Source organism: Piliocolobus tephrosceles, chromosome 9 (assembly GCF_002776525.5).
Source record: "Piliocolobus tephrosceles isolate RC106 chromosome 9, ASM277652v3, whole genome shotgun sequence".
Classification (NCBI taxonomy): Eukaryota; Metazoa; Chordata; class Mammalia; order Primates; family Cercopithecidae; genus Piliocolobus; species Piliocolobus tephrosceles.
The window spans coordinates 549,254-559,086 of NC_045442.1; the positions used below are offsets into that span (position 1 = coordinate 549,254).

General features: G+C 53.1%; 2 protein-coding genes across 4 annotated transcripts in view; both read right to left on the reverse strand.

The window, feature by feature from the left end:
• MTG1 (mitochondrial ribosome associated GTPase 1) overlaps window positions 1-7,161 on the reverse strand; it is a 24,759-nt gene extending 17,598 nt beyond the window's left edge. The window contains exons 1-6 of the mRNA XM_023185820.2: window positions 6,556-7,161; window positions 5,114-5,178; window positions 4,623-4,727; window positions 2,840-2,920; window positions 2,124-2,180; window positions 1,752-1,842 (exon numbers count right to left, since the gene is read on the reverse strand). Coding sequence (XP_023041588.1) covers window positions 1,752-1,842; window positions 2,124-2,180; window positions 2,840-2,920; window positions 4,623-4,727; window positions 5,114-5,178; window positions 6,556-6,667 — 511 coding nt within the window. The 5' untranslated portion in view covers window positions 6,668-7,161. The remainder of the gene's footprint in view (window positions 1-1,751; window positions 1,843-2,123; window positions 2,181-2,839; window positions 2,921-4,622; window positions 4,728-5,113; window positions 5,179-6,555) is intronic.
• The window catches only part of PAOX (polyamine oxidase), an 18,190-nt gene continuing 13,017 nt past the window's right edge, over window positions 4,661-9,833 (reverse strand). The window contains exons 7-9 of one of the 3 annotated variants that reach the window (XM_026448237.1): window positions 9,457-9,573; window positions 5,114-5,178; window positions 4,661-4,727 (exon numbers count right to left, since the gene is read on the reverse strand). In XM_026448237.1, the coding sequence (XP_026304022.1) occupies window positions 5,173-5,178; window positions 9,457-9,573 (123 nt within the window). In that variant the 3' untranslated portion in view covers window positions 4,661-4,727; window positions 5,114-5,172. Of the gene's footprint in view, window positions 4,728-5,113; window positions 5,179-9,191; window positions 9,574-9,833 lie in introns of those variants that run through there. The other 2 variants (XM_026448235.1, XM_026448239.1) reach the window with 2 other exon arrangements.

Consider the following 9,833-nt stretch of genomic DNA (forward strand, 5'->3'; position numbering starts at 1 on the left):
ATACTAAATACAGAAGCTGCAGAACAAGCAGGGAGACATATGTAACAAACACATCTGGCCAGCCAAAATGGAAAAACCTAAAAGCCAAATGAGATTCCCAAGTCTATGATTTGTTTTACTTTCAGTCCCAAACCAGCTCACAGCAACGGCACTTTCCAAGCCACACAGAGGCTGAGATTATTCAACAAATGCACCAGAACTTGCCTCCCCAGGACTGGAAAGGGACTGTCAGACTGCGGCGGTCAGACCAGAGCTGCTCCTTCCACGCAGTCCCCCTCCTGGACCCACCCCTGCACCCCAAGGTCAGCCTGCCTCCCACAGCACTGTCCACAGGGGGCTGGCTGCTCCAGGACTCAGCTCAGGGAGTATCCCAAGGAGAGGCCACTCCACTGTGGACAAACAATGCAAGAATAAAAAAACACAAGTGTCCATCCAGATGAATGGACAGACAGTATGTGGTCTGTACATACAACGAGGTCATCAGCCTTAAAAAGGAATAAAATTCTGACACTCAACACAGACGAACGTTGAGAAACATCACGATCAGTGACATCAGCCAGTCACAAAAGGCCAAGTACTGTGAGTCCCCTTAGAGGAGGTAGTTACAGTCATCACATTCACAGAAAGTGGAACGAGGGGTGTACGGGGCTTGGGGAGTGACTCTTCGTATTTACAGTTTCATTTTCAGGTAACCAAAATATTTGAAAATAGTGGTGCTGGTTGCATAACCCTCTAAATGTACTTAATGCCACTGATAAAAAATAGCACGCTTAAAAATAAAAGAATAAATAGGCCGGGCGTGGTGGCTCACACCTGTAATCCCAGCACTTTGGGAGGCCAAGACAGGCGGATCACGAGGTCAGGAGATCGAGACCATCCTGGCTAACATGGTGAAACCCTGTCTCTACTAAAAAATACAAAAAACTAGCCGGGCGAGGTGGCGGGCGCCTGTAGTCCCAGCTACTCGGGAGGCTGAGGCAGGAGAATGGCATAAACCCGGGAGGCGGAGCTTGCAGTGAGCTGAGATCCGGCCACTGCACTCCAGCCCGGGCGACAGAGCGAGACTCCGTCTCAAAAAAAAAAAAAAAGAATAAAAGACTGTAGCAACTCTCCGATTAGCACCAAAAACACTCTCTCTGTAAAATAATGGTTCACTATAGTTTAAAGCCTTCAGATTCGCACATCACAAATGGGTTTGTTAATAAATACCTTACAACGTGAAAAATGAAGCCAATAAGGACTTGAATTAAACTTGAAAACACTTGAGGAAAAGAGCACACGGGGCAGTGAGGGGTGCCGGGGGCTTCGGCTTTAAATCAGAGTCTGAGAAAAGGCAGGAGGGAGGAGCGGAGGGGAGCACCTGCAACTCCAGAGTCCAGGAAACCTCCAGCTACAGCAAGGCAGACACCATCGGGAAATGGCCTTGCAGCCTCCCTGCCTGATAATCCAGCCCTGTCTACTTCACATGCTTTGAATTCTCTGGATCAAAGGGATTTAAATAAATGAAAAAATACCAAAGTTTAGAAAAGCCATTCTCATATTAAAGATTTTAAAAGAGAGAAAAATTACGTGTGAAATTCACAGCAGAATGACCTGGTCCCACTGCTCAACCCTCCTGTGAACTGGACTGAATGAGACAAGCCCAGATGCGCTGGGGGCTGTGGGGTCAGCAGGAGACTGGCAGTGCTCCTCAGGCACGTCTCCTCCGGGAAAGATGGAGGCATCAGCACACCCGCCGCACGCGCCAGTACCTTTCCTGAGGTGCTGCCTCCGGAGGGAGTTGATCAGGGAGGACTTGCCCACGTTGGGGACCCCGATGACCATGATGCAGTACTCCAGGTTCTGTGGAGGCAGAGAGAGGGGTCACAGGGCCCACCCTGACTGCTAGAGTCTGAGATTCTCCAACCCCACCCAGGCAAGGGGACCCCAGGCCAGGCCAGCTCAGGAAAGACGGGAGGTTAACGCAAAGGTTCTGCCCACCCAGTGGGGACGGCCTCAGCCCCTTCCACTGAAGAGAATGAGAGGACAAAGGAGGGGCCTCCCTGCCTGGGGCGCAGCACCTTCTCCTTGAGGGGCTGGCCCATCCCACACCGGCCTCCCAGCCCCGGGCCCCACCAACCAACCTCTCCTCGGTGGTAGCGGGGGCTGCTCCCTATCAGCTCAGTGACCATCGGGATGATCTGCAACAAACACCCACTCACGGAGCCACTCCAGGTCGGACGTCTGTGCACCGACCCACTCCTTCTGCCACCTCAGAACAGGATTAGGGATTCCAGGTCTCCACTTTCACACATCGGTTAGGAAAACACAGACCTCGTATCTGGAACTCTACCCAACATTTCATAGGCACACTGGGCATTGCCCTTCATCCGGAGGTAGCACACGCAAGTATTCGGTGCTGAGAAACTGGAGCTCTGTCCAGTTCAGACGTCAGACTCAGCTCTGGGGCCCGAGGACCACCTATGCCCGTCCCCTCCCATCAAAAACAAGCAGGGCAGACCTGGGGCTTCAGGGACAGCAGTGACTGGAACTACCTTGTAATGAAGAAATACATCAAGCCAGAAAATTCTGCCACATACAACTGGACACATGAGCTACCTGAGTCTCCAAAAGACTCTGACCATCTACAATTCTGGAATGTGTTCACAGCCTGACCTCATGCCCTCAGTACAGGGAGATGCACTTGCCCCAGGAGGTCACATTCACGTGTGGCAGCTAGAAACCAGCACCCAGTATCTTTTCCAAAGCTCTGCTTCTTACTAAAGCATAGAACAGTTTATAGTACTCCTTGAACCTACTGAAGCAGAAACGTCAAAGAGAACACAGACAAAAAGCCTACCTGCTTGACATTTTCATCCTTTAAACAGTTGGTAAAAATGACATTTTTTAGGCCTTCTCCTTCTAAGCGCTGCATAATTTTCTGAAAGACACAAAACATTTCCATTTTACATTTTTTATTGGAGTCTCAGCTCTGTCACCCAGGCTGGAGTGCAGTAGCACAATCTTGGCTCCCTGCAACCTCCGCCTCCCTGGTTCAAGTGATTCTCATGCCTCAGCCTCCCAAGTAGCAAGGATTACAGGCGTGCGCCACATCCAGTTAATTTTTTAATTCACTAGCCCTAACATGCAGTGAAACCAGTGCAAAGCTGTATCATATTTCTAAACATCAGTGTTGTTCATCAGTGGACCTAAAATATGACTGATGCTTAAATCAACAAGTCCTTCACTGATTCAGCTGGTTTTATTGAGCTGTCCATCAAGATGACATGGATGGAGAGATCAAGCACAAGACACACACCTGAAGTCACACACTCTGGGTAGTAAATGCACTCGGGTGTCCCTGCTCAGGGAGGTGGAAGGCAGGGCCACCCAGAGGCAAGTCAACCTCTCTCCCCTGATTCTTCAGAAGCACTGGCCTTTCTCTGACCAGGCGAGACACTGCTGTGCCCTGTACTAGACGGCTACCCACCAGTCTACAAAAAGTTGCATTTTCAAAGGCAGAAGTAGCCACTGAAGTGATGTAAAAGTACCAACTAGTGAAAGCACTTGTGATGATTTAAAAAATAAAATAAAAAAAAAACAGGCCAGGCGCGGTGGCTCACACCTGTAATCCCAGCACTTTGGGAGGCCGAGGCTGGCGGATGACCTGAGGTCAGGAGTTTGAGACCAGCCTGGCCAACATGGTGAAACCTTGTCTCTACTAAAAATACAAAAATTAGCTGGGCGTGATGGCACACGCCTGTAATCCCAGCTACTCGGGAGGCTGAGGCAGGAGAATTGCTTGAACCCAGGAGGTGGAGGCTGTAGCGAGCCAAGATCGCGCTATTTCACTCCAGCCTGGGCGACGACAGGAAAACTACATCTCAAAAAAAAAAAAAAAAAAAGGGGGGGGGGGGGGGGGGGTTCCATGTCTATGTTTACTCAAAAGAAACTAAACATCAGCTGTGTGGGACAACGGGCCAGTTCCACGTCTGCGTTTTTTTTTTTTTTTTTTTTTTTACCTCCACCCACCTTGCCCAGGGTCACCTGCACCCGACTCTGCTCTTTGCTTTGGAGAAATCCTTTAGCTCCTTTGGGCCTCCCAGCAGTGCTCTCTGCTTCTGAAATCCCAAGGTGTGCACAAGCTGGCTGGCGGACAAGCCCTTGGTTCGAAACGGCAAACCAGACACCGCGGGCACCACAAGCCACCACAGAAGACCTCAGACCAGAATGGCCGCAGGTGGCCACTAAAACTAATTAAGCAAAATGTGAAAGTCACATGTGGCAGTAGACACATGTCAGGTGCTCACAGGCAGCCACCACGTGAGACACAGAGACCCCATCAGCAAGGAAAGATCCAGAGCGCCACCGCGGCCACCACTCGGGCTGTGGCAGCACAGCCTGGCCACTTCCCACAGAGATGCGCGCTCACTGGGTGTCCGGATCACGAGCCGCACATTAGAGGGAAGCACACTATATAAGAAACGATGCTAGCACGCTTCTACAAAGCAAAGGGCTGTTTCTAAAGCAGAGCCTGCCTGGGCAAACTGACAAGAGTGTGTCCAGCAACTCTTCTGTTACAACAACCGACCTAGGGAAAACACAGCCACACTGCTGAAGGCATCTGAGAGAAAGGCCTTTACCTGCTGCTCTGTAAGATCCGCCAAGTCCATCTTGTTGAGGACCAGCAAGTGAGGCTTAAGCCCAAGGGTTTCCTGAAACAAAGGGTTGCGGCCTGAAAGTGGGATGTGGCAAAATTAAGGTAAAAATTCCACCAAAGCTTTACCAGCCAACCAACTTCTTTTCTTGTTATCAGTGAACAAGTCATCACATCTTGCCAATTCATTCCTCAAGTACAGGAGGAAAGCCGCAGCTGGCAGAACATTCAAACGGAGGTTTCATAGCCTACCTAGAGAATTCCACCGCTGCAGCCTACTGTCAGGCTTGAGTGACCCAGACACATGTATTAAAAGGAAGTTTCAAAGACACGCAGTCTGGACCCCACACCACAGATTCTGACTGACTGGTCTGGAAAGGGGCCCAGCAATTCACATTTTTAAAAGCCTCCCCAGATAATTCTAACATGTAATATGACTTCAGGCAGAAGGGCCTCCCCTGCTCTGTGAAAGGATATCCGGGCATCATGGACCTCGATGATACAGTCCACCAGCTTCAGGCTGCTCTTCATCTTCTTCAGCCCTGGAAAACAGAAGAACGCCTCAGCGAAGGAGCTCACAACCTTTCTAGAGTAATCGATTCAAGCTGAACCATCCAGTATGACACGCCACCATAAATAACCTACAAAGTCTACATCTGAGTGAAGCGTACTAAGTAACAGTAACAGATAACATCCACCGAGCGCCTCCTCCAAGTTCCACACCCTTGGAATGGGAGATGGAGGCGCCCCGCCAGAGGGTGGGCCATGTGTCAAAAGCCAGATGCGGTCTTCACCACCTGACTCATGGCTGACTCTGGGTGGAATATTTAACTGCCATGGGGTTTTGTGTGGTTTTTTGTTTTTTGTTTTTTGTTTTTTTTGAGATGGAGTCTCGCTCTGTCACCCAGGCTGGAGGGCAGTGGCGCGATCAGGGCTCACTGCAACCTCCGCCTGCCAGGTTCAAGCAATTCTCCTGCTTCAGCCTCCCAAGTAGCTGGGACCACAGGCACGCGCCACCCGGCCCAGTTTTTTGTATTCTTAGTAGAGATGCGGTTTCACCATGCTGGCCAGGCTGGTCTCGATCTCCTGACCTCATGATCCGCCCGCCTCGGCCTCCCAAAGTACTGGGATTACTGGCGTGAGGCACCGCGCCGGGCCTTTCCATTTCCATGGGTCTTAATCTGGGCTATAAAACAGAGTAGCACTGGCTCATCAGGCCCCTGCCACCTTGTAGGAAAGATGACCCTAGTCCCCTAACCAGGCACACCACACACAACCGAGGTAACAAAGCTTCCAGCTTCCTTCCCCTCCAGTGTTGTCCAAAGACCGAGGACACAGCCTCAGACACCCACACGGACCCCTTCCCGCTCGGCCCCCAGTGCACGCAGAGCCGAGGCGGGGTGGCCATCACAACACCTAGAGGGGCTGGGCCGGCCCCAGCGGTCTTCTTGGGGCCCAACTGTGACAAACAGCAATAAATTACCAAAAACGTTTAAGCAGGAAAACGACTCAATGCATGAGTTAAAGCTGAACAGGTCCCTTCATGCCCACTGTTTCATTTAGTCCCCAAAAGACTCAAAAGTCTATCTTGTCAAGAACATGTGGAAACGGAGGCTTCGGGGGATTAAAGGGGCAGAAGGCACTTGCTGGGAACAGAGGACGGGGCGACAGGCACCCCCGGGCTCGCGGCTGCGTTGCGGGGGCACTCGCGGGAACGGGCCTCTCCCGCAGCTGCGCAGGAGAAGGCGTCTCGGCAGCTCCGGGAGCGGGTGAGACGGGGGAAGGAGGGAGACGAGGGAGGAAGGGGGGGCCCGCCCAGGACGACCGGGAGAGACAGGCGACGGCCGAAACGGGGGTGAGAGGGTAGCACAGGCGCCGCGGCCGTGGGCATGACCTTGCCACTCCCCGCCGTGCCTCACCCTTGGCCATGTGGCCCGGGAACCAGCGCGCCACGTCGCGACCGCGCAGTAGGAAGTTCTCCCGCCAGGCGGCCTGGGCGGCGCGGCACAGCGCGCGCGGGGCCAGTCTCATGGCGGCGCCGTCCCCGGAAACGCTCCCGCAGCGGACCTCCTATGCGCCGCCGCGACCCGCCTCTCAGGTTCCGGCGCTCCAAGGTCCCGCAGCACGGCCCGCGCGTGCGCACGACGTCGCCTCCGCCCCTGGCGAAGCCCGGAGTGGGCGGGCCCCGGGCCCAGGGGGAGGGGCGAATGGTGGGCCGGGCGCGGGGGCGGGACTAGGAGGCGGCCCCGGGGACGGGTCGGGGGCGGGGGTTTCGTGGGTTTAAGAAATTCGCAGGTTAACATTCATTAAATATTAAAACTCATCGCTCTCCCTTAAGCATATCCTGAGTATAAGTGTAACAAAATTTAGCAATCTCTTTTTACAATTTGGTTAAAATCTCTCAAATACTTTAAATTTACCTTATAAATGTAATCTCTTCATTTTCTTTTTAAGTACTTACGGGTTTTTGTTTGTTTTGTTTGTTTGAGACAGAGTCTCGCTCTGTTGCCCAAGAGTGCGGTGGCACGATCTCGCTGGTTGCAACCTCAACTCCCGAGTTCAAGGGATTCTCCCACCTCAGCCTCCGGAGTATCTGGGATTACAGGCGCCCGCCACCACGCCCAGCTGATTTTGTATTTTTAGTAGAGATGGAGTTCCACCATGTTGGCCAGGCTGGTCTCGAACTCCTGACCTCCAGTGATCTACCTGCCTGGGTCTCCCAAAATGCTCAGATTACAGGCACAAGCCACCTCGCGCAGCCTCAAGTACTTCAGGGTTTAATATAAAAAATAAACCATTTCCAAATACTGACTGCAGTTCTGTTAAATTAAACCAATTAATACAACGAGGCTGAAATATTCTCCACTGTCCAAGACTAGACATAAATGTAGTCGGATTTCAACTCTAAATCAGCAGTCAGCAACTGCTCAACTGCACATTGCATTACAAGAGTATTCCTCTACTGGAATTTTTATTTTTGAGACGGAGTCTCGCTCTGTCACCAGGCTGGAGTGCAGTGGCGCGATCTTGGCTCACTGCAACCTCCGCCTCCTGGGCTCAAGCAATTCTCCTGCCTTAGTCTCCCGAGTAGCTGGGACTACAGGTGCACACCACCACGCCCGGCTAATTTTTTTATATTTTTAGTAGAGATGGGGTTTCGCCATGTTGGCCAGGCTGGTCTCAAACTCCTAACCTCAGATGATCTGCCCACCTCAGCCTCCCATAGTGCTGGAACTATAGGCATGAGCCATGGCACCCAGCCTCTACTGGAATTTTTTTAAACAAGCTACTGAAAATACCAAACATGCTCAAATTCTAAGTACAAAAATATTGCCATGGTTCTGATATTCTTAGACCACCTAATACCCTAACGCCTACCTGTAAACATTTTTGGGCGTGAGAGACATGGCCCTTCCACGGAAGACAGAAGCCTTCCAGGTGGTTTCTGGGCTGAGTGGGGCAGTCAGGGCCTCCTGCTAGGTCAATGTCCCCAACCCCCCTCCTCACCAAGCTGGTCCCTCACACCCAGAGGGGGCAGCCTGGGTCTTGCTGCCTTTGTCCCTGGGATACAGAATTGATGAAACCTTAAATATCAACAGTAAAGATTTCTGTACTCAGGAGCACAAAACCACAATAAAACCCTCTGGAATTTGAATTTTTCTCACAGGCGTCTGATGGGCAGGTGTCCCTGGAGAGACCAGTCTGGTGACACAGCAAATGCAGGTGGCAGGTGGGGCTGCTGGCTACAGAGAGAGGCTGGGGCTCAGGAGGCTTGGGGTCAGGGAACACCCTAGGAGGGGCGATTTGAACAGAGACCAGAGGGTGAGAAGAGAGGAGCCCTGCAGATCCAGGCTGGGGTGGAGGGGCCTCAGAGGGGCCTGGCTTCCCGGCACACTCACCCCAACACTGCCCAGCACCCCAGCACACTCACTCCATCACCACCCAGCACCCTAGCACTGCCCACACCCCAACACCACCTGGTACCCCAGCACTGCCCACACCCCAACACCCCCAGCACCCCAGCACACTCACCCCAACACTGCCCAGCACCCTCACCCCAGCACTGCCCACACCCCACACACTCCCCGGCATCCCAGCACTCACCCCAACACTGCCCAGCACCCCAGCACCCTCACCCCAGCACTGCCCACACCCCACACACTCCCCAGCTCCCATGGGCCGGGCACCCTGTTTCTCATTTCAGGCCTTATTAGGTATTCACTTCCTCCAGAAAACCCCCAGCCTCAGGGCAGGGCAGGGCACCCCTCATCTCCCCAGTGCCTGCGAACCTGCGAAGTGGGCGACTGATTGCAGCAGCAGTTGATGAGCAAGAGGAGGGTTGTCAGCTACGCCGTCATCCCAGGCAGCAGCCATGAGAATGCAGGGGGACGAGAAGCAACTACAGGACCCAGAGTTCAGGGAACCCAGAGTGCGGGGCCACATGTGGTTGTGGGGATTGGAAACAAAAGGCCCTGTGTAACCTGGGCCTGGAGCAAGACAAAGACAACAGCAGCAGATGCTAGAGCCCCAAGGCAGGAAGGACAGCTCTGGACGCTGTGGCTGTAATGTGCTTTATGTGCCCGGCATCTCCGTGAGCATCCGGTGTCTCAGCTCAAGTCAACCCTGGCCAGACTCCAATAACAGACACAAGAACTGAGAAGGTGGCCCCAGTTACCAAAAACCAGAGGACTCTCATTAACATCCCCAAGTATCAAGCCAGATTGCAATCTGTCAGAGGAAACGAGGGTCCCAGCCTCCCCCGGCACAGGAAAAACAGAGTAGGCTGGGCCCAGCTAGAGCCTCGGCCTGGGCTGCTGCACCTGTGGGGCCCACAGACTGAGCAGGCGGTCAGCCTCCCTCCATCCCGACAGCAGAGCACCGTGCGTCGTGGAGTAAAACGTGCGATGTGTGGCTTCCCCTGCAAACAGGATCTGGAGCTGCAAAGAAGAGCCAGGGTTAGAATGGGGATGCAATTCAGATAGCAGGGTCTGGGCAGATAAACACACAGAAAATGGCTCACGAGCATCCACCAAGAGGTGGGAAAACACAGCTCACACACCTCCACCAACGGGCGAGAAAAGGGCTCGCACGCGTACCCACCAACAGCCAGGAAAACGGCTCACACACATTCTCCAGTGGGCAGGAAAACAGCTCACACGTATCCATCAACAGCCAGGAAAACGGCTCACACGTATCC